The following is a 25,463-nucleotide window of genomic DNA, read 5'->3' as shown; positions in this document are numbered from 1 at the left end:
GTGCCTGCATCTCCTGGTGGCTTCACCTCCTCCTGCTGGGCTGGCGGTGAAGCAGGCAGCAGGGGTGGGTGGAGGAGCACGGGGGTCATAGCCAGCCTGGCTGGGTGATCGTGTCCCCACATCCCAAGAAATGCTCTCACACCTGCCAGGCAGTGTAGTCCTTGCAGTGTTGGTGGTGCTGGGATAGCAGGGGCTGCTTGGGGACCTTGAGTCTTTAAGCTGGGGTGTGCTGCTCTCCCGGTGCATGGGAAGTGTCCAACCTGATCTGAGAGTTCCCACAGCAAGGGGCTGAGAAAGGCATGTAGTGTGGGGGGTAAACACTGCTGCTGTCAGAAGTGCTCTCCCAGTTCAGACCAGTGAGCTTCCATCTCTGACCCTGGCACTGCAGGGATGTTCTGCATCCATCTGGCAGTGCCGGTGGCCTCTGGTGGGACAGACTGAGTCAGGTCTCTGCACGCCAGTGAGAATTGGGCACTGATGTGTCACTGCTGATGGGTGGCACCATGGTGGAGCAGGGTGTGCTGCTGAACAGGGCCCCCTCCTTCTGGGACCCCCACCAGCCTCTGTCCCCCCACCCATGGGGCCAGGGGCAGATGTGCCAGGTGGGCACAATATAGCACACCCAAGGCTTGCATTTTCTTTCCAGATGCATCCTGCTCCTGCTGTGCTGTTGAGGTGCCCCTGGCTCTGGCAGGGCTCCAAGGTTTCAGCATGTTGGAGGTTTCCTGTTTCAGTACAGGAGAAAATAAATAACTTCAGCGTTTGAGTTGTCCCAGAGCAGCAGGAGGTATTTGGCCTCCTGACAGGCAGGGCTCTGGTCCTCTTGGACTTGTTGTAGTCACGTCAGCTTCTTGCAGGATAGAGCACAGCCTGTGGCTTCACACCCATCCCAGGGGCCAGTGCTCCCCAGAGGTGGCCCATAGGCATGTGGTACAGAAGAGGGGACACACACCAACAGGTGCCTGTGCTGGCCTCTGCTCCTGTGATGCTCCAGCTTGGGGGTGTCAGACCTGTCCTTCCTACAGACACGTGGGGTGATGTTGCCTTATGCTTGTGAGCTGGCTCAGTGTGGTCCCCTGCTGGGGACCATAACCCATGTCACCACTTTCTACCATCAGCCACTGGACTGGGGGCTGTGGTGGGCAATGTGGTGGCTTTGTGCTGCCTTGGGTGGCTGGGGCCACAGTGGGTCTGGGGGGATGAAGGGCTCCACTGCTCCATCTCCCTCCTTGTCTCAGAGCTGCTTGTGCAGGTGGATAACCTTGGGGTGCCCTTGGCTGGTGAGGCAGTGCTGGAAGGGGCATCACTTTGTCTCCATCAGCAAGAGCAGGCAGAGCATGGGCAAGGGACAGCCCTGGTGAGACCCACCCCAGGCTCAACTCTGCACTGCCCTGGGCAGGGACCTTGGGGATGGAGCCCTGCATGGCTGAGCCCCCTGAGAGGCCCAGGCAGCACCACAGCCCCCTGGAATGGGTGAGGCTTTCAGTGCCACAGCAAGGTGGGCTGGCACTGCCACTGCTGGGTGCTGCAGTACCTGTTCCTGCACAGCATACCCAGTGTGATGCCCTGGATGTGTCCCAAGGGAAATTACACATGGATGCAGAGGCAGACTGGTTGCCCTGTGCTGAGTGCCCCACCCCAGGGATGGGTGTAGGAGGGGATCTGGGGCATCACAGGACCCTTTCATCCACAGGTATGTGTCCTGGGGGTCAGCAACATCACCGGGATGTTGCTGCTACGTGGGGTCATGCAGTGACCTGGTCACATCCCTGTGGCCCCACAGCAGGACTTGTGGGGTACCCCAGGGTGGGCAAGGCCTCTGTCCCCAGGGGATGTCCCTAGCTGGGTGCTGGGGATGGGATGCTGGGGTGCCCTTTCCAGGGGCCTGGGCACTGGATGGGGAGCAGGTGCATCCCCTCCTTGCCAGAGCTGTCTGGGAGCACCCACCCACTGCAGCCCCTCACCCATCCTCCTCAGCTGGCTCTGACCTAGAAAGCAAACACAGCCCCAGGCCCTGTCTCCCCGTGCCTCTAATGCACCGGGCAGGAGCCGAGTGCCACAGATGGGTCCATCAGCCCTCAGCCCGGGCCGCCGGGCCAGCACCTCCCTGCACGGCGCTGGTGCACGCCCCAGCTTTTAGGGCAGTAGGTCAGAGCCAGCTCAGAGGACACAGTGGCTCATGCCCCTTGGAGACGTGCGGGGCTGCAGGATGGGACTCGGCATCCCTGCGGCTTGCTGGGGAGGCAGCCTGGAAGGAGAAAGAGCAGAGGTAGGCAAGGCACAGCTGGGGTGTGGGGGCTGTCTGTGGGGGTGGATCAGGATGAGGCTGTTGGGGTGGTGGTTGGGGTGAGCCCAGCCAAGAAGGCAGTGAGGTTTCTGGGGCACAGCTCAGAGAGGGGTTGGGATGACCAGGTCTGTAGGTAACAGCAGGGAGACCCAGAAGTGTTCCCAGCTTCTTGTCTGGCCATGCCTGCCTGCTCCCCTCTGGCCAGCACTCATGGCTTCTGTCCACCCCGCTGCAGTGATGGCAGCATCTGCACCCCTATGAGCTGGATGCAGCCCTGGCTCCATTCATGAACACTAAATGCAGCCATGGCAGCAGCCTTTGGCTTTGGGACCATGAGCCAGCTCAGGAACAAGCATGTGTGTCCAGCTCAGGTACACCCCAGGCACCATCCCATGCCACCGTGACTGTGCTGCTGGGAGCCAGGCACTGCAGAGCCTGTGGTCCCCTCCAGCGGGTCTGGGGACTGCCAGCAGCATCCCCACGGGAAGGATGCTCTGGAGCTGGGCTGTGCTCTGGCTGGCCTGGTTCTGGCTCCCTCAAAGCTACTTGAGCTCAGCTCAGCCGGGGGTGTGAGCAGATGTTTGGCTGAGCTCCCTGGGAGTGGCAGGGGAGCAGCCACTCTCCTCCTGCACTGATTGGTGCTGGTTTTCTGCTCTCTTCTCTTGACCTCCCCTCGCTTGGTGTTTTCTGGCCCATCCTGACCCCTCGCTGCTGTCCCAGTGAACCCATGAAGTAATTTCTTGGTGAGGATGTCCTGTGGGGCATGGCCATGGCCCTGCACCTGGCCTGGAGAGTGTGGAGGTCCCCAGCCTGGCTGGCCAGGGGAGTGGAGAGGGAAGTAGTGTTGGATAAATATTTGCTGCACTGCGCTGTGTGCTGGGACTCGGCAGTGTTCCTCCCTCCAGCTGGGGACAGGGGGTGGTCCCACAGAGGTGCCTCCAAAACCGTGCTGGGCACCACAACCATCGAAGCCCTTGCCCCAGGCTGTGTCCCAGCTGGATCCTGGTTTTGGGGTTTGACCCCCCTGGGGCTGCTGGGGCCTAGCTCCTGTGGCAGTGCCTGTGTGGGGCATGTTTTGGGAAGGGGATCTGGGGCTGTGGGGCTTGGGGGATGCAGGGCACCAAGGGCGTCAGCACATGCCTAGGATTTGGGAAGCTCTGGTGAAGCTTCGTTGGTAAAGCTGAGTTTGAACACGGAGCAGAGATGATCACAGGGCTTGACCTTACACACCCACACACCCCAGGGAGAGCTGCTCAGGGGGATCTGCCCCCCCAGCCCAGCCACTGGCCACTTGCCAAAGGTGTCTGAGGCCACTGGCTTGTCCAGACAACGGGAAAAATAGGAATTTCGCAAGCAGGCTGAGTCACGCTGCTCCTCCACCCCAGCTCTGCCCTGGGACTCTCTGGCTTCCACACGTGGCTGCACCAGCCCTTTGTGTCACCATGGTGGCCTCGGGTGAGGCTTTGTGCATCACCCTTCCCAAAGCAGCTGGAGATCCCCACACGAGGACTCACACTTCCTCCAGGGTTTCCGCCACTCGTGCAGTGTCAGAGGGGTGACCCGGTGTCAGAGGGGTGACCCGGTGTCAGAGGGGTGACCTGGCATTGTACCCCCCGCAGCGGGGCTGGCTGAGCTCAGCAGTGGTCACACTGCCAGGGCACACAGCTGGGCTCCCTGCATGGACTCCCTGCTGGTGCTGACACCCCCCAGCATTGGCCTCGCTGCTTTGGGGAAATCAGGACCTGCTTTAGTGCAGCCAGCAGCGAGGAGCTGGAGCAGAGACACAGCCTGGCCAAGGGTCCCCGCTCGTGGGGGCTTTGCACTCTCCAGGGATCCACAAGGACAATTCCCTGCACCCTTCAGGGACCTGGGGGACCAGGGGACCACAGGCAGTGTGCTGCATGGAGCTTCTGGGATGTAATACTGATCCTCTTCTGCTTGGTGAGCTTGGGAGAGTTGGACCCCTTTCCCTGCATCAGTTTCCCCATCTGTAAGGTCTCTGCAGCCCTCTGCTCCTCTGAATGTGGTTTTGGTGAAGGGGGCCAGATCCTGGTACCCAAATTGCACATAGGAAGCATTGGGATTCAGGGTATGCCAGCCTGTGGTGGGGGCTTGTGCTATCTGGGGAGGTTCCTGGGTTTTTGAGTTGTCCTAGGGGTTACACTGGGCTTCAGGGGAGTCTGGGGAGAACTTAGAGGAATCTTGAGAGTTCTAAGTGAAGCTGTGTGGTTTTTGAGTATTGGGGGACATGGGGGCCATGCAGGGAGCTGTGGCAATCTTAAGGGGGTCTGGGAGGGGGTTACGGATGTTGTGATGCCCTGAGGTGATTGCTGAAGCAGATGTGAGGGGGAAGCAGAGCCACCTCTGCCTGTGCCTGTGCCTGTGGGGAGTCCCCAACCGCCCCAACCATGATTTATTGCAGCTAATTGGTTTTTCTGCCCCATTAAATGGAGGAGAAGAGGAGGGAGAGAAGAGGCTGGACTGTGCCTGTGCTTTCCTCAGTGGTCATGCCAGAGCAGGATGGGGATGTGATGGGGAATGCCCGTGGTACATCCTCATAGCTCCCTTGGTGCCAGCAACCCATGGATGTGGGTGTGGGGATCCTCTGGTGCAAACCCTCGAGCAGCAGGCATGGCAGAGCAGGAGGAAAGGGGGAGAGCAGCCTAAGGGGGGCTTTGCTTCAGTCCAGGGTGGATTTTGGGTAGGTGGCAGGGATTCGGCAGCACCAACCTGGCAGGGACATGAGTGGGTCCGTCTGGCACATGGGTGTGTGTCTGTGCCAGCATGAGATGGGTGAAACAGAGACACTCGGAACCCTGTGGCTTTAGCAGCAGTGGCTGGTGAGGAATGAGCTGGGGGGATTTCTCCAGAGGGGTCTGGTGCCAGTGTGGCATTGCCATGTGTCCATGTGTTCCAGAGTGGCAGGGCTCCACAGTGATTTTCCACCATCATCTTGCACCAGATTCATGGCTCCAGTAGTGTCCAAGCTGCCTTTCTTAGGAACCATCAGTGCTGGGCTGTCTGTGTCTGTGCTGGCCTGGTTCTCCTTGCCCCCCGGGTACCCTGAGTCTGGACTTGGGCCCAGCAAAAGCCAGAGCTGCTCCTCCAAGAGCTGCCTGGGCCAGGGCTGAGGTGGGGCTGGGGCAGTTGGACAGGAGGGGTGGGAGGGGGCTGGGTCTGGATAGTGCCAGGCTGAAGGGACTGCGGGGACAGGCTGTGCTGCTGCACCCCTTGGCATGCACAGATGGGGGGCCAGGGCCCCACACCAGGGCTAGGGGTGGTGGTGAAGGGGCAACCAGGACATTGTCACCAGTGTAAGGGCCATTGTCCCACAGCAAATCTGGTGGCCTGCTGGAGGTACCAGGATGGTGACACCATCAAGGCCAAGCGGCCCTTGGTCAAGAGCTGCTGCAGGGATGGTGGGTGCTGGCAGGGCCTCACAAGTGGGGACAATGATGGAGAGGATGGTGATGGCGGGGACAGTGATGTCTGGACACGGATGTCGTGGTCCCTCCCCTGGCCCTGCTGTGCTGCAGCATCTGCCTCGCCCGAACGAGCCCCGTGCAGGGAGCGATGGGGCGAGGAGGGAGGCAAGAGGCGTTGCCCCTGCCGAGGGAAGCTCGGGGAAGGAATTACTGATTTCCCGGCCTGCAGGGACCGGCTCTGGTTTTCCAGGGCTACAGTTAACGCTCTGCGGCCAGGCTGGCAAAGGTGACCCCAATGTCACCGTCCCAGCGAGGACCCTGCCCTCGGGCATAGCTCTGCTATGAACCGAAAGAGAAAAAATACAGAAACAGAGGGTTTTCTGGTCGGTGAAGTGGAGCGGGGGGAGCTGGAGCTGGTGGGAGCAGCCACCCCGACACCCCGAGGGGTGGGCAGGGGCACAGCCCCCCCGAGCCCCACATCAGGAGGGGAGAGGGGCTGGAGAGGGGTGCGCTGGGGCCAGGCTGAGAGATGTGCTGGGGGGACACTGGGGCCACATTGTGGTCTGGACGAGGTGGCAGCGGTGCTTCCCGTGGGGATGTAGGGCAGCTGAGGGGCAGCAGAGACAGAGGTGGGGGAACACAGGCCCGGCTGAGGGGCTGTGGGTGAGGAGGGATCCTGCGCCCGGGGGGCTCGGGAGCTGCGGCCGCTTTAAGGCTGGGGCCGGGGGCGGTCCCGTCGCTGCCCCTCCCGCCCGGGCCCGCCGGGTACGCGCTCAGCGGGCAGCACCATGCTGCGGGCGGGGAGGCCGCGCCTGGCTAGCAGGTACCGTACGGCACCGGCAACGGCACCGGTACCGGTGCGCTGCGAGGCGGGCCCGGCCCCCGTAGACAAAGCCCCGGGCCCTGGGGCCGCTCCGCGGGCGGTGCTTTGTCTCGGCCGCGCTGCGGGGAGGAAGGGGGCCCGGGAAGCGCGGCCCCGCCCGGCCCCGCAGTACCGGGGCGGCTCCCCCCGGGCTCGGGAACAGGACCAGGACCCCCTGCCCCGCCTCGCACCTGCAGCGCCGCCGGGCCGAGCCCCCAGCGGGGCTCCCGGGGCTTCGGTATCAGCGGCCGGCGGATCTGACCCCGTCGGGGCGCGGCGGGCAGCGGGATGCCGGGTCGGGCCCCATCGGGGGCTCCGACCCGAGTGCGGCCGGGCCGGGCGGGGAGCAGAGCATCCCGAGGGAGCCCCTGGGTCGCGTCCATCCCTGCTCCCCCTGCGGTGCAGCCAGCTCTGGGGTCAGGGTCGGGGTGTGCATCCGTCACGGGGTGTGGGGGGGTCTCCGGTCGGTGTTGGTGGGCGCTGCAGGACGGTCCCGCTGCCGCAGCCCCTGCCCCGCCACTGTCCTTGAGCATCCCTCCGCGGGGCTGCGGGTGCAGCGCTGCCTGCGGGGTGGGTTTGCTGCGGTGCAGGCTGAGGGGAGGTGGGAATCGCTGTAAGATGGAGGGGCTGGAGCACAAAGCAGGAATTGAGTTTTGTCCCCGGCATGACGCTGCGGCACGGCTGCCCCTCTCCTGGGTTCTGAGGTGCGGGGGGGGGTCGGTGTGGTGCGGGGTGCCTGGGCTCGGCTCTGCACCGGGAGTGGTTGCGGCCGCGGTGCAACCCGAGTTGGGGCTTTCCTTGCCACTCTGGGCACAGCACATGAGTGTTGGTTTTTGGCACCCCTGAGCTGCACAAGAGAGCTGGGAGCACCCCACATCAGGCCGCTGGATCACAGGCCTCCCCGCAAGGCTGCAGTGCTCTGGGATGTCACCCATGACCTTTGTGCTGGCCTCCCGTGTTGTGGGGCTGCTAAGGAGGATCTGGGGTCACCCCCTGCCCCATTTCTCCCTATCACTGGGACCCTCCAGATGCTTGGGGCCAGGGCAAGGGGTGCTTCCGGTGGGAGGCAGCAAGGACATTTGGCATTTGCCCTGCTGGTCCACCAAAATCAGGCTGGAGAGAGCCAGTGTCACATTTGGTCACAGCCCTGTGCCCACAGGCTGCAGCTCCCTAAAGCCCAGCCTCATTCCCAGTGCTGCCTGCTGTGAGGGTGGTGCCACTGTGGGAAAGGAGCTTTGTTTCGTGGTAGGAATTGCTTTCCTAGTGAGAGGTCACCCCTGGAGCAGGGGCTGGTGCTGGGAGATGCTTTTAACTGAGCAGCCCAGCAGCACAGCATGGGCATGTGTTTGTAATTAAATCCTTACCCGTGGCAGTACCTGCAGGGCTCTGTTCCATAAGTTGTCACTGGGATGAAGGAAACCACATCCCGTCCTGGCCCTGGCCAGATCCTGGTCTCTGTGAAGAGCAGAGGACAGAGGCTGGAGGGTGCTGGAGCTGCCTGCTTTGCTCCATCCTGGAGTTTGGGCATCACTGCAGCCTCCCCCCAGCTCCTTCCAGCCCCCTTGAGAGGCTGCAGGGCCCCAGTGACCTACTCAGCTGCTGACCTGAAAGGGGCTGTGCTCATCCTGCTGGAAGATGCTCCGTACCCGTCTGTGCCGGATCGCTGCAGGCACAGCCCGGTGCTGTGGGGCTGCCCGGGCCTGTGGGTGCATGGGCTCTGCTGCTCTGCTGTGGTTGCTGACTGACAGCCATGGAGATGGACTTGTGCACGGTCCACTGGGCTGCTGGCATGGAGTAGCTGCCCTGGCATGGTGCTGGTGCCTGTACCTGCTGCCTGTGCCCACTGCAGGTGTTGGAAGGGGGAGCAGGGTGTGATGAGGTGGGGTGGGGGCCCTGTGAGGTCAGGGGTGTGCAGGGCAGCTGGTTTGTTTGCTCCAGATGGTCCCTGCCCTTTCTTGTGATCCTCCTGGCCGTCACAACAACACAGGAGGCTCAGCACCTAACATGATGCTGCCAGCTTTGCTGGGGTGGGTGCTGGCCCCTCCTTGTTGCGCAGGTACCCTCTGGCCCTAAAAACCCCCACGGGGGCTGTAACAGGGAGATACGGGGTCATTGAGGCTCAAGTACCACTGGGGTGCTGAGCCTGTGGCAGCCTGGGCTGACAGCCACCAAGTCCCAGCTCTCTGCCACAGCTCTGCAGTGTGCACTGCCAGGAGATGAGGTTTGCACCCTGGCAGTCCCCAGAGCAGCAGATCCCATGGGATTTGGCTGGGACCCACTGGGCAGGGCTGGGGCTGGTCAGGGGAGGTCTGATGCTAGCTCTGCCTTTGCAGCTGGGATGAGAGCAGCTCCATCAGCAGCGGCCTCAGTGATGCCTCTGACAACCTCAGCTCCGAGGAGTTCAACGCCAGCTCCTCACTCAACTCCCTTCCCTCCACCCCCACTGCCTCGCGCAGGAACTCAGCCATAGCAGTAAGTGCCCCTGACTCAGTGCCACAGCTCCTGAGAGAGGGGAGGGATGGAGGGTGCCAGTGTGGGGAAACCAAGGCATGGCACAGGGTGTCTGCTGTGTCCCTCTCTCAGCTGGCTGGTGCTCCCCAGAGCTGGGTTTGGGGGCAGTGCCAGGAGCACCTCTGACTCTCTGCTGCCTGCAGCTGCGCACGGACTCGGAGAAGCGCTCGCTGGCAGAGAGTGGGCTGAGCTGGTACGGCGAGGGGGAAGACAAGGCTCCCAAAAAGCTGGACTACGACAGCAGCAGCCTGAAGATGGAGCATGGCTCCTCCAAGTGGCGGCGGGAGCCCTCAGAAGGTGGAGAGGAGGGGCCCAAGGGTGGTGAGCTGAAGAAGCCAGTGAGCCTGGGCACCCCAGGATCCCTCAAGAAGGGCAAGACCCCTCCGGTGGCAGTAACTTCCCCCATCACCCACACAGCCCAGAGCACCCTCAAAGTGGCAGGTGAGACCTGATTCAGGCAGGCTGAAGTGTCCTTGTGGGCCTTCCCCAAGAATGTTGGCCACGGGACAACCTGATGGCTGGATGTGGGCTGAAGGATGCAGGGCTTTGCATCCCTGCAGGCAGGTTGTGTGTCTAGCCCCACACTAAGCCCTGCTTGCCCAGGGTTGTGCCTGTCCCGTGGCCCTAGTTAGCACCCAAATGTCCCCAAAGTCTCCTGGAACACTAACCTATCCTTCCCTGCCCACCAGGCAAGCCTGAGACCAAAGCCACCGACAAGAACAAGCTGTCTGTGAAGAGCACAGGCCTGCAGCGCTCCTCCTCCGATGCCGGCCGTGACCGCACGGCTGATGCCAAGAAGCCGCCCTCAGGCCTCACGCGGCCCTCAGCCTCCAGCTCCTTTGGCTACAAGAAACCAGCTCCTGCCACCGGCACGGCCACCGTCATGCAGGCTGGGGGCTCCGCCACGCTCGGCAAGATCCAGAAGAGCTCTGGCATCCCCGTCAAGCCTGTCAGTGGAAGGAAAACAAGCCTGGATGTCTCCAACGCACCTGAGCCTGGCTTCCTGGCTCCAGGGGCTCGTTCCAACATCCAGTACCGCAGCCTGCCCCGGCCAGCCAAGTCCAGCTCCATGAGTGTCACTGGTGGCCGTGGTGCCAACCGGCCGGTCAGCAGCAGCATCGATCCCAGCCTGCTGAGCACCAAACAGGGCAGCATCTCGGTGTCACGGCTCAAGGAGCCATCCAAGGTTGGTGCCGGCCGAGGCGCGCCGGCTCCTGTGAACCAGACAGACCGTGAGAAGGAGAAGGCCAAGGCCAAAGCAGTGGCACTTGACTCAGAGTGTGGGACAATGAAGAGCGTCAGCTCACCTGAGAGCACCCCAAAAGTCCAGGCCAACCTCCCGCCAGCGGCCAAGGTGGCTGAGCTGCCCCCCACACCTCTCAGGTACAATTCCTCCGCTTCTGAGGACAGCAGGCACTTGGCACAGCTGTGCCCAGTGCCCACCTGTGTCCAGTTCCCAAATCTCACCTGCTTCCTTACCATTTTATCCCCCTCCAGAGCGGCTGCCAAAACCTATGTGAAGCCTCCCTCCCTGGCCAACTTGGACAAGGTCAACTCCAACAGCCTGGACTTGCCCTCCTCCAGCGAGCTGCACCCCCCCCACACTGCCAAGCTCCAGGACCTGCACCCAGCCAGCGGGCACCTTGCTCCCTGCTTCAGCCCCAGTCCTGCCCCCATCCTTAACATCAACTCAGCTAGCTTCTCCCAGGGCCTGGAGCTCATGGGTGGCTTCAGTGTCCCCAAGGAGGGCAGGATGTACCCCAAGCTCTCAGGCCTGCACCGCAGCATGGAGTCCCTGCAGATGCCCATGAGCCTGCCCAGTGCCTTTTCAGGAGGCAGCACCACCACCCAGACCCCTGCTGCTGCACCTCCTGCCAGCGCTGAGGAGGAGGAGGAGGAGGCAGGGGAGCTGGGCTGGAGCGGGAGCCCCCGGCTCTCACATCTGGACAGGTATGGCTAGAGGGAGGGCAAGGGGTTGAGGGCACCTCCGTGGGCTCAGTCCTTCCCTGCAGTCACGCCATGACCTTTGCCTGCTTTGGAGGCTCTTCCTGCTACATTTCTGGGGAAAAGCTTGCTGTCCCTGTGGCTCAACCCCCACATGGCACCTTCCTTCATCTGTGCAGGGATGTGACAGATCTTTCCTTCCCTTCCAGTGCCAATCGCGACAGGAACACGCTGCCCAAGAAAGGGTTGAGGTAACAGAGCCCGAATCGCATTTGGACGGTGCTGGGCAGGGGCTGGGATTGCAGAGCTTTCTGCAGGGGCTGTTGGTGCTGGGCATAAGCCGTGTTGGTGTTGGTCCAACCTCACCATGCGGCTCTGCTCTGCTCCCCAGGTACCAGCTCCACTCCCAGGAGGAGGCCAAGGAGCGGCGCCATTCGCACGCCATCAGCACTGGGCTCCCTGAGTCAGAGGATCAGCAGGAGCTGCCCTCACCCCCCACCCTCCCCATGGCACTGGTTGGGAAGGGTCCGCTCACCAGCATCGGTCAGTGCCCCCCCCCCAAGCCCCCTTTTGCTTGTGACAAGGCTGTCCCTCCTATCCCTGTCACCCCCTGCTCCCCTGTGACTTGCTGGTGCTGCCCTGGGGTCTGCTTTTCTCCTTGACACTGCCAGCAGCCTTAACACCCAGTACCTGGTGCTTTTCTCCTACTGAGGTGCTGGGTTGTGCCCAAGGATGTCCATCAGCTCTGCTTCAGGGCATCTCATCCATCCTCAGGGCTCTGCCCATGGCTCTGGGGGTGCCTGTTGGGGGAAGGGGTGAGCCCTGCCCTGCTTTTTCCAGGACCTGCGGAATCCTGGAGGGCTTGGGGTGGGTCCCAGGCAGGAGGGTTGGGGCTGCTGGTGTGGGGGCAGTGGGTCATGAGTTGCTCCCCTCCTGCATCTGCAGGTGATGGGCTCTGGCATGGTGCTGCCCACATTGTCCTGGAGTGATGGATTTATTTCTCAGGCCTGTGGCTACCTTGGTGCTGGTGTCCAGTGCAAATCTGTGTTTTAGCTTTCCCTCAGCTCCCCCTGCTTTGGGACCACGATCCCTGCTTCCACTCTGCATTTCAGCTCTTGGAGCGCTCCCAGCCCCGCTTCCCCATCCTGATCCCAGGTTCTCCTTGTGACTCTTGACCCTGCCTCTCCCCTGCCTTCTTGCAGTGAGCCCCACTGCTGCCACAACCCCGCGGATCACCCGCTCCAACAGCATCCCCACCCATGACTCCACCTTCGAGCTGTACAGCACGTCCCAGATGGGCAGCACCCTCTCCCTGGCCGACAAGCCCAAAGGCATGATCCGCTCGGGCTCTTTCCGGGACCCTGTGGATGATGGTGAGAGTGTGCTGTGTTCCTGCCCAGGCAAAGGGACTCTGGGGGGTCTGGGGCTCCCTGCATGCTTGTCCCTTCCTCATCCCAGCTTGTACCAGCACTTGTGTGGCCAACAGGACTGAGGCAGGGAGCACTGGTGAGGCTATTCCTTGAACCCTGGGGTCTGTTCTGGGCCCCTCACGACAAGAAGGACATTGAGAGACTGGTGTCCAGAGAAGGGCAATGGAGCTGGGGAAGGGTCTGGAGCACAGCTCTGCCCAGGAGCAGCTGAGGGAGCTGGGGTGTTGATCCTGGAGCAGAGGAGGCTGAGGGGAGACCTTGTGGCTCTCTGCAACCCCCTGAGAGGAGGTTGGAGCCAGGGGGGTTGGGCTCTGCTCTCAAGGAACAAGGGATGGGACTACAGGAAACAGCCTCAAGTTGTGCCAGGGAAGGTTTAGGTTGGAGCTGGGGAACATTTCTGCCTGGAAAGGGTTGTCAGGGCCTGGCCCAGGCTGCTCAGGGCAGGGCAGGGCAGGGGCAGGAGTCCCCATCATCCCTGAAGGGGTTTCAGAGTCCTGGAGATGTGGTGCTGAGGGAATTGGTTTAGTGGTAGTGCTGGGGCAACAGTTGGACTGGATGATTCAAAAGGTCTTTTTCAAGCCAAATCCATTTTCTGGTTCTGTGATTCCTGGTGCTGCAGCATTGCTGTCAGATGGGTTGGTGCATCCTGTCCTCAGCTTCAGAGCAGAGGATGCAGCTGCAAGGGTCGTGATGATACCCTTCATCACTGGCATCTGCACTGGGATGCAGCCCACCCTGACCCCCAGGGGTGCCTGGTGTCCTTGTGTTGGCCCCGGGGTATTGTGGCACTGGATGGGGTGTCTGAAGCAGCCAGGGTGGGTGGATGAGGAGGGTGCAGGTGGAAGGTGCTCCCTTCCTCCTGCTGCACACTGTGTGGCTGGGGAGGGGGTCACCAGCCAGGCGCTGAGAAATGGGCAGTGCTGAGCAGCCACCCTCCCACCTTCTGCTTCCCCCAGCCCCTTCTCTGGGTGCTCTATCCCCTGCACCCTGCTGTGCCCCACACCTGCAGCCTCAGGGGATGCCATCATCTGTGGCCCCCTGACCTGTGGCGTTCTGTTCTGTTGCAGTTCATGGATCGGTGCTGTCCCTGGCCTCCAGCGCCTCCTCCACCTACTCCTCTGTAAGAGCCGCCGCCGCGCTGCGCCGGGTTGTGCATGGCTGGGGGGGGCGGGGGGGAAACGGGGGGCTCTGTGCATGCCTCTGCCTCACGCTGAGCCTGTCCATGCCTCGCTGCCCTCCTGACTGCCTGCCTCTGTCTGTCTGTCTGTCTCTGCTCTCGCACTGCCAGGCTGAGGAGAAGATGCAGTCTGAGGTGAGCCTGTGCCCTTTGCTCATCGCCTGCCCCTGCCCCCGTGGCGAGGCTGAGTGTGTGGCCTCACTCACCCCCTCCACTCTCTCCCCACAGCAAATTCGCAAACTGCGCCGCGAGCTGGAGTCCTCGCAGGAGAAGGTGGCCACCCTGACCTCCCAGCTGTCTGCTAACGTGAGTCCCCACGGGAGCTGCTGCCCCGTGGACAGGACATGCTGCTGTGTCCCTGCTGTGCATGGGGCTGGTGCTGGCCCGTGCCCGTGAGGTCTCGATTTCCCCTCTTCAGCCTCTTGCACCCTGCACCTGGCAGCGGGTGCTTGCCCAGCTCTGGGTGCTCACTTATTTCTCCACCTCTCCCAGGCCAACCTGGTGGCAGCCTTTGAGCAGAGCCTGGTGAGCATGACGTCCCGCCTGCGGCACTTGGCTGAAACTGCAGAGGAGAAGGTGGGTGTCAGGGTGCTGCGTGGGTGTTGGGGAGCCCTTGTGCATCCTGTGGGTCGGGGATGTGGGACTCAGGGGTGTATCTGCAGCAGCACTGAGTGCTCTCGGGGTGGGCCCTGTGCCATCAGAACATTCTCTATGACTCCGCCAGGACACGGAGCTTCTGGACCTGCGAGAGACCATCGACTTCTTGAAGAAGAAGAACTCTGAGGCCCAGGCTGTGATCCAGGGTGCCCTGAATGGCACTGATGTCACCCCCAAAGGTAAGGCATGGTAAGGCAGCCCCCACCACAGGGATGCAGCCCTTCCTCAGCTACTGGGCCATAGCCAGTTGAGCTACTCCTACCAGGGGCTGGCACAGGATCCCACAACACCCTCACTCCAGTGGGGTGTTCAGATGGGTTGAAGGGTCCCCAGGGCAGCAGCTCTTCTCCACCTGGGACCTCTGAGCATCTGAAGACAGGCTTGAATAATGAGAGCTGTCACCACAGGAGGTTTCAGCAGTGCTGTGTGAGGGTGATGGGGATGGTCATCCTCCCCAGGACATCTCCTCACTGGGCCCTCTGTTGGCAGCCCAGTTTGACTGTTGATCTTGGCTTTGTTCCCAAGGGTGCTGTTTGCAGTGCCCAAACTCCAATGTGAGTGCAGGGCATGGCAGGGAGGTGGCCTGAGGCAGGAACAGAAGGATGTGTGTTCTGGGCATCTCCCTGGGGACTAGAGTCAGTCTTGAATGGCAGTGCCTGTGTGGTGTCTGAGCCCTGTGTCATCTTCTGTGGTGACCCCAAGAGTTTGGAAAGTGTTTGGGTGGGAGAAGGGAAGGGGTGCAGGGTGGAGAGCACAGAGCACAGGTGGCCCTGGCATTGGGGCAGATGTCATTTGTTGATCCCTCCTTTCCTGGTCTCCCTCTTTTCCCTGGCTGGCCCCAGAGCTGCGCATCAAGCGTCAGAACTCCTCTGACAGCATCTCCAGCCTCAACAGCATCACCAGCCACTCCAGCATCGGCAGCAGCAAGGATGCAGATGCCAAGAAGAAGAAGAAGAAGAGCTGGGTGGGTTGGACAGGGCACTGACAGGAGGAGTGGGGCTTGGGGAGCCTCTGGCAGGGTCTGGCAAGAGTCAGCCTCACAAGCCAGCTGGTCTTGGTCTACTTTGGCAGTGTGGTGTTGGTCCCCTCAGTCCCCTGGGGACAAATGTGCAGCCACCATGGATTTGGGTCTTGACATGTTGACCAGGACCTCTCTAGCCTCTCTGAGAGTTTTCCAGCCCTGGTCCTGCACGACTCCTCCCTCGATTTTTCCCACTTGTCTATCCCCTGCCCACGAAGGCTCTGGCAGTGCAAGGGGCCAGACCCCTCGGCCAGGCAGCCCTTTCCCTGTGCCAGGTGGCCTGAGCTGGATGCGTGATTAAGTCTTGCTTTGTTTTGTTTTTCTCCTCCTATGCTGACCTCAACCCTTTTTTTCCAGGTGTATGAGGTAAGTCCCATACTGTCCCCTCCACCCCATGCTGTGCCTGGCCAGGGCCCTTGCTCCATTTTATGGAACAATGCTCATAACACCACCCATACCACCCATCCCACCAGCACTAACCCCCCTCCACGGGCCACTCCGGGGTTCCAGCAGGGTGCACATCTTGGGAACAGTCTTGGTTCCTTCCTTTGATGTCAAGGCTAAAAGATGCACCCATGTAGAGGGGCTGAACTGCCCTGAGACAGCAGGAAGGGCTTGGATGGGGACAATCCCCTCACCCAGGGAAGGCAGGTGCTCTCCTGGCTCCCTGTAACCAGGGCTCAGGTTGGGGCTGAGAACCTCACTGCAGCCCTGCCCGTGGGGCTGGGCTGTGGTGTTGCCCATCTCTGCATTGATAGGGCTGGCCTGATCTGGCCTCGAGTGGCTCTTCTCTGTTGGGTACCTGATGGGTCCTGGTGCTCCTCTGCTCTTCTGCCATCAGCAGGGCCTGGTACCCACCTGTTTTTTTTACACTGAAATGCAATGGGTTTGCTTTTGGAGATACCCCAGATCAACCTGCCTGGTGCCTGTGGGAGTTGGGCTTCATCCTGCCCAATTTCTGTCCTTTTCTTCTCACCTCCCCACAGAGCAGGCCCTGGCCCTTCAGGGGACACTGAGTGAGCCCGGGGTACCTGTCCTGCTGCTCTCCTGCAGGCTGGTGCTGTGTAAGCAGGACCCAGGCCTGGTTTGGCCCCTGCACAATGTCCACCCACCCCCCAGTCCAGCTTGGCCTCGGCACGCCACTCGCCTGCCCGCTGCTCTGTGTGTGCTGTGTGCATGCTGCATGCTTGGCCAGGACCTCCATGACATCTCTGTGCTTCCAGGAAGACCCCTCAGGGCAGAGGAAGGGTGTGGGGCTGAAACTGTCTCCTTGCACTATGGCCCCAGCCTGGTGGTGGCTGAGGGGGGAGGGTGTCCTTGCTGGGATGGCTGTGGTGGGGTGAATGTGAGGTTGGAGTTGGCCCTTTCTAATAGACCAGGGGTGCAGTGCCTCAACACCCCGATGTTGGTGCTGGGATGGGAGCAGGGCTGGGGGGAGCCTGACCAGGGTGTGAGTTCCACACTTTGTGCAGCTGTTTGTTGCCATCTGAACTGGGGCTGGAACACTGTCCAAAGGGCCATGCATCATCCGGCGGTGCTGATAGCACAGGGTCCAGCCAGCACTGCTCCAGCTTGGGGTTAAGGCACAGCCCTGCCTTGGGGATGGACTGGGTGTTACTGGTCCCAGCTCAGACTGCCTGTGGGTCCCAGGTAGATGGGGGTCCTGGAGCAGGGCTGAGCTAGGTCTCTGTGAGGCCTGTCCCTAACAGGAACATTTCTGTCTCCTGTAGCTACGCAGCTCCTTCAACAAGGCTTTCAGTATCAAGAAGGGACCCAAATCAGCCTCATCCTACTCAGACATTGAGGAGATTGCCACACCGGACTCATCAGCCCCTTCCTCCCCAAAACTGCAGCATGGCTCCACAGAGACTGCCTCGCCCTCCATCAAATCCTCCACGTCCTCCTCTGTGGGCATTGACACAGCTGAGTGCGTGGGGCCAGGGGGGGGTGGCACGGGGTGGGGAGGGCTGGTCATGGGGGCTGTGGGCTCCAGCTGGGGACATGTGCAAGACTCTGTCTCTTCCCTTTGCCCAGGCTCTTCCAGGCTCACGGTGAGGGTGAGCCAGAGAAGAAGGAGGTGTCAGAGCTACGGTCAGAGCTGTGGGAGAAGGAGATGAAGCTGACAGACATCCGCCTGGAGGCCCTCAACTCAGCCCACCAGCTGGAGCAGCTGCGGGAGACCATGCACAACATGCAGGTGAGGACGCCAGCCACAGTCTGTCTGGCTCTGAGAACCTGGTGGCCATGGTCCCTGCAGTCCTGAGGTACTGCTGGTATCCAGCTCCTCACTCTGGGTTCTCTCCCAGCTGGAGGTGGATCTCCTGAAGGCCGAGAACGACCGCCTGAAGGTGGCTCCGGGGCCCTCGGCAGTGCCGGGCTCTGTCCCCCACATCACCAGCATGTCAGCCTCCTCACCGCGCCGCTCCCTGGGGCTCACCCTCGGCCATGCCTTCAGCCCCAGCCTGGGGGACTCAGGTAGGGGTGACAGCTGCTGGCAGACAGGGCAGGTCCTGAGGCAGAAGTTTGTGTGTGGTGGGTGAGGAACAGCCCAGACCCTGGGAGGAGGCAGCTGGTGGGAAGGTGCTGCTGCTGACCTGGAGGCAGCTGTGCACAGGGGTCTGTCCTGCTGCTGGTGCCACCTGCTGCTGCAGCAAAATCTGGGTCAGGCTGGGCATGGTCAGGCCCAGTGTCTCAGCTCTCCTTGCCAGCTCAGCCTCAGTGCTCTGTCCCCAGACGTGTCCCCCATGGACGCTGTCAGTGCTGGTGCCCAGAAGGACGAGCTGATGCTGCGGATTGTGGTGCGCATGCCTCCCCAGCACATCATCAAGGGGGTAAGTGTGGGCTGTATGCAAAGCCTGACCTGTCCCAGTGCTATGGTCCTAGACAAAGAGCAGAGGACACCTGCCCAGGGTTGCATATGGTGCCCCAGGCTGCACACCTCTACCTTGGCTTCTAGGATCTGAAGCAGCAGGAGTTTTTCCTGGGCTGGACCAAGGTGAGCGGGAAAGTGGACTGGAAGATGCTGGATGAGGCTGTCTGCCAGGTCTTCAAGGTAGGAGTACAAGGACCCCTCTTTTGAGAGCATCTTATGCTGCTCCATCATGCGTGATGCTCCTTAGCCCGGTTTCTTACCAGTATTTTGTGGAGTTGCTGAGTGCCACTTGCTCCCTGACAGCCCTCAGGGACACTGACAGCCCTGTCCTTGCCCTTGTAGGATTACATCACCAAGATGGATCCTGCTTCCACGCTGGGGCTCAGCACTGAGTCTGTCTACAGCTACAGCATCAGCCACATCAAACGAATCCTGGACACGGAGCCACCGGAGCTGCCGCTGTGCCGCCGGGGCCTGACCAGCATTGTTGTGACACTCAAAGGTCAGTGGGGCAGAGAGGCTCCAGTGCTTCCCCCTTCCCTCTCTCTGGTGGTGTCGAGGGGCGTGAGCGAGACCTTCAGCCCTCTCCTGCCTGCAGGATTGAAGGAGAAGTGCGTGGACAGCCTGGTGTTCGAGACGCTCATCCCCAAGCCCATGATGCAGCACTACATCAGCCTCCTGTTGAAGCACCGCCGGCTCATCCTCTCGGGACCCAGCGGCACCGGCAAGACCTACCTGACCAACCGCCTGGCCGAGTACCTGGTGGAGCGATCGGGCCGGGACGTCACTGAAGGCATTGTCAGCACCTTCAACATGCACCAGCAGTCGTGCAAGGTGAGGGCTGGCAGCACTGGGACCATCCCTGCTGTCACTGGTACTGTGATTCCCGTTGGCAGCCATGCCACAGTCCCATGTGTGACACCCAGCCCCTTGGTTGCAGGACCTGCAGCTGTACCTCTCCAACCTGGCCAACCAGATCGACCGGGAGACGGGCACGGCAGACGTGCCTCTGGTGATCCTCCTGGATGACCTCAGTGAGGCAGGATCCATCAGTGAGCTTGTGAACGGTGCGCTCACCTGCAAGTACCACAAATGGTGAGTGAGAGCCCCACCACATCCTCCTCCAGCCCTCTCTCCCAGGCTTGTGGAGTTTAGGCTGCACGACTGCACATGTCCACTGTGCTCAGATCAGCTCTGCTGTGGGCAGGGGGGATGCAGGTTGTTTTTTTTTCTGATGGATTCTGTCTCTCTGTCACTCACTCAGCCCCTACATCATTGGGACCACTAACCAGCCTGTGAAAATGACCCCAAACCATGGTCTCCATCTCAGCTTCAGGTGGGCACTGCACATTCCTGGGTAACATCCCCATGGGGTTGGTGGGGTGCAGGGGGCATCACTCCTGTCCTTGGGCAGTGCTGGGGACACATCCTTTGATTGGGTACCCTGATGAAGACCAAGCCCTAGCTCTGTCATCCGAGAAGGATCTCGGGCACCTGCAGTGTGGGAGTGCTAGGAGGTCCCCCGAGGGTGCTGGGCAGGTTGTGTAAAGACCCAGCCCTGATCACCTGAGTCTTGCCCCCAGGATGCTGACATTCTCCAACAACGTGGAGCCAGCCAATGGCTTCCTGGTGCGTTACCTGCGGCGGAAGCTGCTGGAGTCAGACACAGACATCAACGCCAACAAGGAGGAGCTGCTGCGTGTGTTGGACTGGGTGCCCAAGCTCTGGTACCACTTGCACACCTTCCTGGAGAAACACAGCACCTCTGACTTCCTCATCGGTACCGCCTTGCCACATGCCTCCCTCCTCTACCTCGCGCTGCTGGGAGACCCAGGGACTGGGCAAAACCCTCCCAAAGGAGCCTGGGGGGTGACACGCTGCTCTGTGTCACCCAGTCCCACATAAATAAGAGTGGGTGGGATGCACACAAGTGCTGCTCTTCCCTGGGTGGCATTTGTGGAAGCTGTCACCATGGTGTCAGCCAAGCCTGTGTTACTGTCACCCTTCCTGGGGCATGGAGGAGCCGTGTTTTCCCAGTTTTTCCTGGCAGGTCTCCCTTTGCCTCACCAGGCTTTTGGGGGGTCGATTGAACACAGGCTCCTTCCAGGGGCTTGTTATCTGCCCGTGTGTGTCAGGCATGTGCTGCCTGGGCACTGCTCTGGGAGGGGTGACTGAGCCAAGGGCACCCTGCACAGCCAGGCTTAGTGCTGTGGGGCTGATGACTGAAGCAGAGGGACCCAGCTCCCATTTTTTTTCTCTCCCTTCTTCCCCAGGTCCCTGCTTTTTCCTGTCCTGCCCCATAGGAATTGAGGATTTCCGGACCTGGTTCATTGACCTGTGGAACAACTCCATCATCCCTTACCTGCAGGAGGGTGCAAAAGATGGGCTCAAGGTACCCAGAACTGCCTGGCACCTGGGGGTGCAAGCCCATGGTGCTTGGGGACTTGCTGATGAGAGTCAGCAGTTTGAGAGGGTGGGGATGCAGGGGTTCTGGGATTTTGGGCACAAGTGGCATCTCTGTCAGTCCCTGCCCTGCCCCATGGCTGCAGCAGGACAGAGGGCTGTGCTGGGGGGCTTGGCGTACTGTGTCACTGTGCTCAAGAGGTGGCTGTTGCTCCCTGCCTGCAGGTCCATGGGCAGAAAGCAGCCTGGGAGGACCCTGTGGAGTGGGTGCGGGACACCCTGCCCTGGCCATCAGCACAGCAGGACCAGTCCAAGCTGTACCACCTGCCGCCCCCCACCATCGGGCCCCACAGCACCGTTTCCCCTCCTGAGGAGCGCACCGTCAAAGACACAACGCCCAGCTCCCTGGACTCAGACCCTCTGGTACGGTCCTGGACTGGGCACTGGGAAGTGGCTGGGTGGTGGTGGTGGAGGAGGAGAGCAGGGTGGAGCTGTGCTTCACTTCCCTGATCACTTTTTAGGGTAAAAATGCCTGATTTGGGGGTGCAAAAACGTTGTGCTCCTGGGAGAAGCAGTAAATGTGGGATGGTGGCTTCAGTGGGCACAGTGAGATGGGCTCCATGGTGCTCCATGGCATTGTGCTTCATGAGACATCATAGCTGCACAAAGGCACAGCGGTGGCACTTGTGTCCCAGTGTGTCAGCTGGAAGGACTGCTAGCAGAGGACAGGCTGTCACATCTGAAGTGTCAAGGCCTGTGCCCCTCTGATGCTTTGTCCTACTCAGCCTGGAGCATCCTCTCTGTGCCCATGGCCAGTGCAGCATCTTTGAGCTTTGCTTTACCCTCTGAGGAGCTTCTCTTGATTTGTATGGGAGGGCAAGAAGGGCCAACCAAGGTGGTCTTGGCCAGGGGGGACCTCTTGCCTCTGCTGGGCTTGATGCCAAACTCCTCTCCCAACAGATGGCCATGCTGCTCAAGCTCCAGGAAGCCGCCAACTACATCGAGTCTCCAGACCGTGAGACCATGGTGGATCCCGACCTGCAGTCGACTCTGTGAGGCCCAGACATGCCAGCCGAGGAGCAGGGGAGCTGCTGCCAGCCACTGCTCCCACGGGCTGCTCTCCTTTTCATTTGGTATCCTGGAGTGCAGGGCTGGCGAGCGAGCGGAGAGGATCAGGGCTCCAGCGCATTCTGGTGGAGCATGGGGGAGCTCTGCTCGTCCGTGGGTGCTGTCTCCTATCCCAACTCTGGGGGTAGGAGAATCCTGGTTTCCCTTATTGTTTTTTTCTGTCTCTATTGTAAACTCTTGGGCTTTTGGGCCATAGCAACCGATGCGGCCGAGCCCCTACTTCTGGGAGCTGCAGGAAGGCCCCTGCGTGGGGCAGGGACCCCGTGGGAGCCACCTGGGCCAAAGCCAGGGGGCACAGGAGGAGTGTGTGGCTGCAGGACGAGAGTGTGGGTGTGAGGGTCTGCATCTCCCTCTGCACCCAGCCAGGCACAGCCGAGGGCAGGCAGCAGAGCTGAGGCTCTGGGAATCTCCTGCCTCGCTCTGGCCAAGGAGGAGCACAGCTCTTGCTGCTGTCTTTGTATGTTCCCCATTTCATCTGCATGGCAGCCGCTGCGACCAGGAAAGCCCAATAAACCCTGCTTTGGTTATTTTATTTTTGTTTTTTCCCCTCCCATTTTCTTTTGGCCGAGTCCAGACCTCACTTTGGTCCCTTTTATGTTCTGCTTCTTTGCTCTCCTGGCCTGGAGCCCGTCATCCGGTGCCCGTCACCTCCCTGTAAGCAGCTCCCTTTCCCTTTGGTTTCTTTTGTAGCTGTTGGTTCCACCACTCAAACCACCTCTGTCACAAAACTGGTGCTCACTGGACAATCTCCAGTCCCTGAACCCACCTCCCAGGGCCTCACAGCTTGCCTGAGATGCGACATGGTGGTAGTGGGATGCTCTCAGGGCAGCCTCTGGCCTGGCAGCTCCCAAAAAGCACAAGGCAGGGTCTGGCCCTGGGGACAGGGTCTCCAACCGTGCCCAAATGCCACAGGACGCCCCCTCCCCAGGCATCCGGCACTGCCTGAGGCCTGGGCATGAGGTAGTCACTGTGCCCCATCCCTGGGTCCACTTGGTGCTGGGAGCACAACCTGCCACCCTCCCTGTCCCCTCGGTGTTGAGGGGCACAGACTGCCCCTGTCCCCTCAGTACTGCCAGGCCTGGGGGTGCGGGTTACTGAGCTGTTCCAGGGGCTGGTCTCTGTACCACTGGCTCCCCAAGGCTGCCTCCATGGGGTCTAGCAGGGTCTTGCTGTGCCCCGTGTGTTCTGGGGACACCTAGGGCTGCCACGTGTCCTCTTGGCCTTACTGTGTAATGTCACAGGTGAGGCTCCTGGCACAGAGGGGATCAGCCCCAGTGCTGCCATGGTGCCTTAATCTCCACCTTCTGGCAAGGGGACACGTGGGGCTTAGGCTGGCACTGCCACAGCCTGCTCCTGCACCAGTGGCCTATGACTGTCCCCAAAGCCAGCTTGGCTGGAAGGGGACAGGGGTGCTGGCACTGGTCTGAGCATAGCCTCATTTTGGTTGGGAAAGGCTTTAAAGATTGTCAAATCCAACCATTAGCCACGGCCAGGCTGGGGCTGCTGCCTTCGACCCCCTCTCCCATGGTCCAGCTCACCTCCTGCCCCTGGCTGGGGAGAGTGGACCCCAGAGCTGGTTCTGCTGATCCATCCTGTCCCCACACCCTGCCAGGCAGCCTCAGGCCTGCTGTGCTGTGTCCGGTGTGGCCTTCAGGGACACCTCCATCCCTCCCGGGGCAGCTCCAAGGCCTGGTCCTGCCCTTGGTGCTCTCTCATCTGCTGCTGCGTCCTGGCTGTGGTGCCCGTGCCCCATGGTGCTCACTTCTCCATCTATCCCACAGCTTCCCCCCCTGTTCCCCCTCTGCCACCCAGGACCAGCCAGCCCGGTCGCTTTGCACAGGGATGTCCCCCCCACGCTGGCTTGGACACCACCAGGGCTTTCCCTTCTCCTTCTCTGTGTAGCGGCTGTGGCCGAGGACTCGCTGTAAATAGGCCCTGTGTGAGCTGGGGGCCCGGCCCTGCCTCTCTCCTGTCTTTTTTGTACTCTGTGATAACTGTGCTGCGCTGACTTCTTTTCTGATTGTACAAGACACCGGCTCAGCAGCCACTCGAGGCCGGGGGTGGGCAACCGGCTCTCCCCTCCAGCCCCTCTCAACCCCTCCTCAGGGCTCGGGGCCCAAGAAGGGGCAAGATGCACCTTTAGGGGCTGCCCTGGGTTCAGGGGAGCTCTTGCACCTCTCTTGCTGCAGGCAGCCCTGGCTGGGCCTGAATTTCTTCTCTGACACCGTCATGGTGTCACCAAAACATTGACCAAATTGTCCCTGTCAGCCACTGGTGGGGGGCTGTGCTGCTGGGTCAGCCTTTCTCCTGGGGGGGTTGCCCCATCCTTTCCCATAACTTCAGCTGGAGTGTGCTTGGGGTGAGGGCCACGAGGGTGTAAATCAGGAGGAACCTGCAGAGAGGCTGGGAAGGATGAGGGCAATGCCAGCAGGCCGGGGATGTGCCCTGAGGGGGTTCCTCCTGGCCTACACCCAGTACCCCGTGTCCCCAAGTGTGGCAGTGCTCTGGGGGGACCAGGGATCCAGCACTGAGGGTCCATGGATCACACTAACTCATCCTCCTGCCCACCCCAAGGGTGCCCATTACCCCCCAAAGGTGCCTGTGACCCCCACAAGAACCCACCACCTCCAGAGGGGTCTGTTTCCCCAGAGGTGCCTGTGACCCCCCCAAAGGTGCTGGTTCCCCCAAGGGTGCCTGTGACCCCCCAAAGGTGCTGATTGCCCCTAAGGGTGCCTCTGACCCCTCAGGAGTCCATCACCTCCCCAGGGTGCCTGCCACCTCCAAAGGTACTGCTTGCCTCCAAGGGTATCTGTTGACCCCCAGGGATGTCTGTGACCCCCAAAGGAGCCTGTCACCCCCCAAGGGTGCCTGGCACCTCCAAAGGTGCTGGTTGCCCCCAAGGGTGCCTGTAGCCCCTGAGTGCTGGGATCCCTCCTGAGGGGCTGGAGCTGGGAGACGCCAGCGCCTCCCCCTTCTGCCCCCTCGAGCTGCTGCCACCCGGTGGCCTGAACCTTACAATTTTAGCTTTTTTCTATTAAAAACAAACAATCTTTTTTTAATTAAATAAAAGACAAAATGGACAAATTCCTGTTTTAGATGATCTGTGTAACTGACTGGGTTTTGTGTTTCTTAACTGCATGGTATTCCTGCTGAGGGGTTTTATAGCACTTTTTAAATTTCTCTTTAAGATTTTGGTCCAGATTTCTACTGCTCTCGCCTGTCTGTCTTTGCTTTTTCCTTGCCTCCAAGTTTGTAAACTCTCTCCATTTTCTACCTGATGTTGAGACCCAACCCCACATTGTACATAGCTGCGGGAACAATCATAGGGAACAAACACCATCTGGACTCTTTCCACCACTAGTTGTTTTTACTTGCAAGAAATTTTAAAAGAAGTCTGAGAGGAAGCCAGGGAAAGGCTTGAGGATATTCCAAAAGATAGAAGCAAATCCAGCCCTGCACCAAGTCAGCTCCTGCTGCCCACGCTGCCCACACCAACTGGCATGTCCATTCTCGGTCATCTGTCTAACACCATTGGGTTCAATAAAGTTATCTCCTGTACCACCTGGCTGCTGGTCCTGTGTCTGGGGATGTGGGGCTGCTCCTGCAGGAGGAGGGGGTAGGACAGTTGTGTTTGTACCACTGCACTTCTGCTGCTTGGTGGGTGCCTTCCTAAAAAAGCTGGGGGGGGGGGGAGATGTGGAGAAACCCTCCTGGTTTGAAATCTTGGCTGTTCAACAAGATGGTAG

General features: G+C 60.7%; 1 protein-coding gene across 1 annotated transcript; it reads left to right on the top strand.

The window, feature by feature from the left end:
* Positions 1–6,459: 6,459 nt before the first annotated feature.
* On the top strand, positions 6,460–25,267 carry NAV1 (neuron navigator 1). The gene is made up of 27 exons (XM_030465530.1): positions 6,460–6,535; positions 8,908–9,046; positions 9,229–9,526; positions 9,775–10,468; positions 10,583–11,035; positions 11,239–11,280; positions 11,421–11,572; positions 12,232–12,402; positions 13,527–13,579; positions 13,748–13,771; positions 13,865–13,942; positions 14,129–14,212; positions 14,361–14,472; positions 15,136–15,257; positions 17,045–17,241; positions 17,349–17,511; positions 17,621–17,789; positions 18,048–18,145; positions 18,271–18,366; positions 18,529–18,688; positions 18,785–19,020; positions 19,127–19,281; positions 19,451–19,522; positions 19,770–19,966; positions 20,460–20,578; positions 20,815–21,012; positions 21,550–25,267. Exons 1-27 carry the CDS (start codon positions 6,501–6,503, stop codon positions 21,643–21,645), a joined length of 4,413 nt encoding a protein of 1,470 aa, XP_030321390.1. The 5' UTR covers positions 6,460–6,500; the 3' UTR covers positions 21,646–25,267.
* The last annotated feature ends 196 nt before the right edge of the window (positions 25,268–25,463 follow it).

The sequence above is a fragment of the Calypte anna genome, chromosome 26, assembly GCF_003957555.1.
Source record: "Calypte anna isolate BGI_N300 chromosome 26, bCalAnn1_v1.p, whole genome shotgun sequence".
NCBI classification, from domain to species: domain Eukaryota; kingdom Metazoa; phylum Chordata; class Aves; order Apodiformes; family Trochilidae; genus Calypte; species Calypte anna.
The sequence above is the reverse complement of the archived record's forward strand: the minus strand, read 5'-3'. Positions and strand labels throughout refer to the sequence as shown.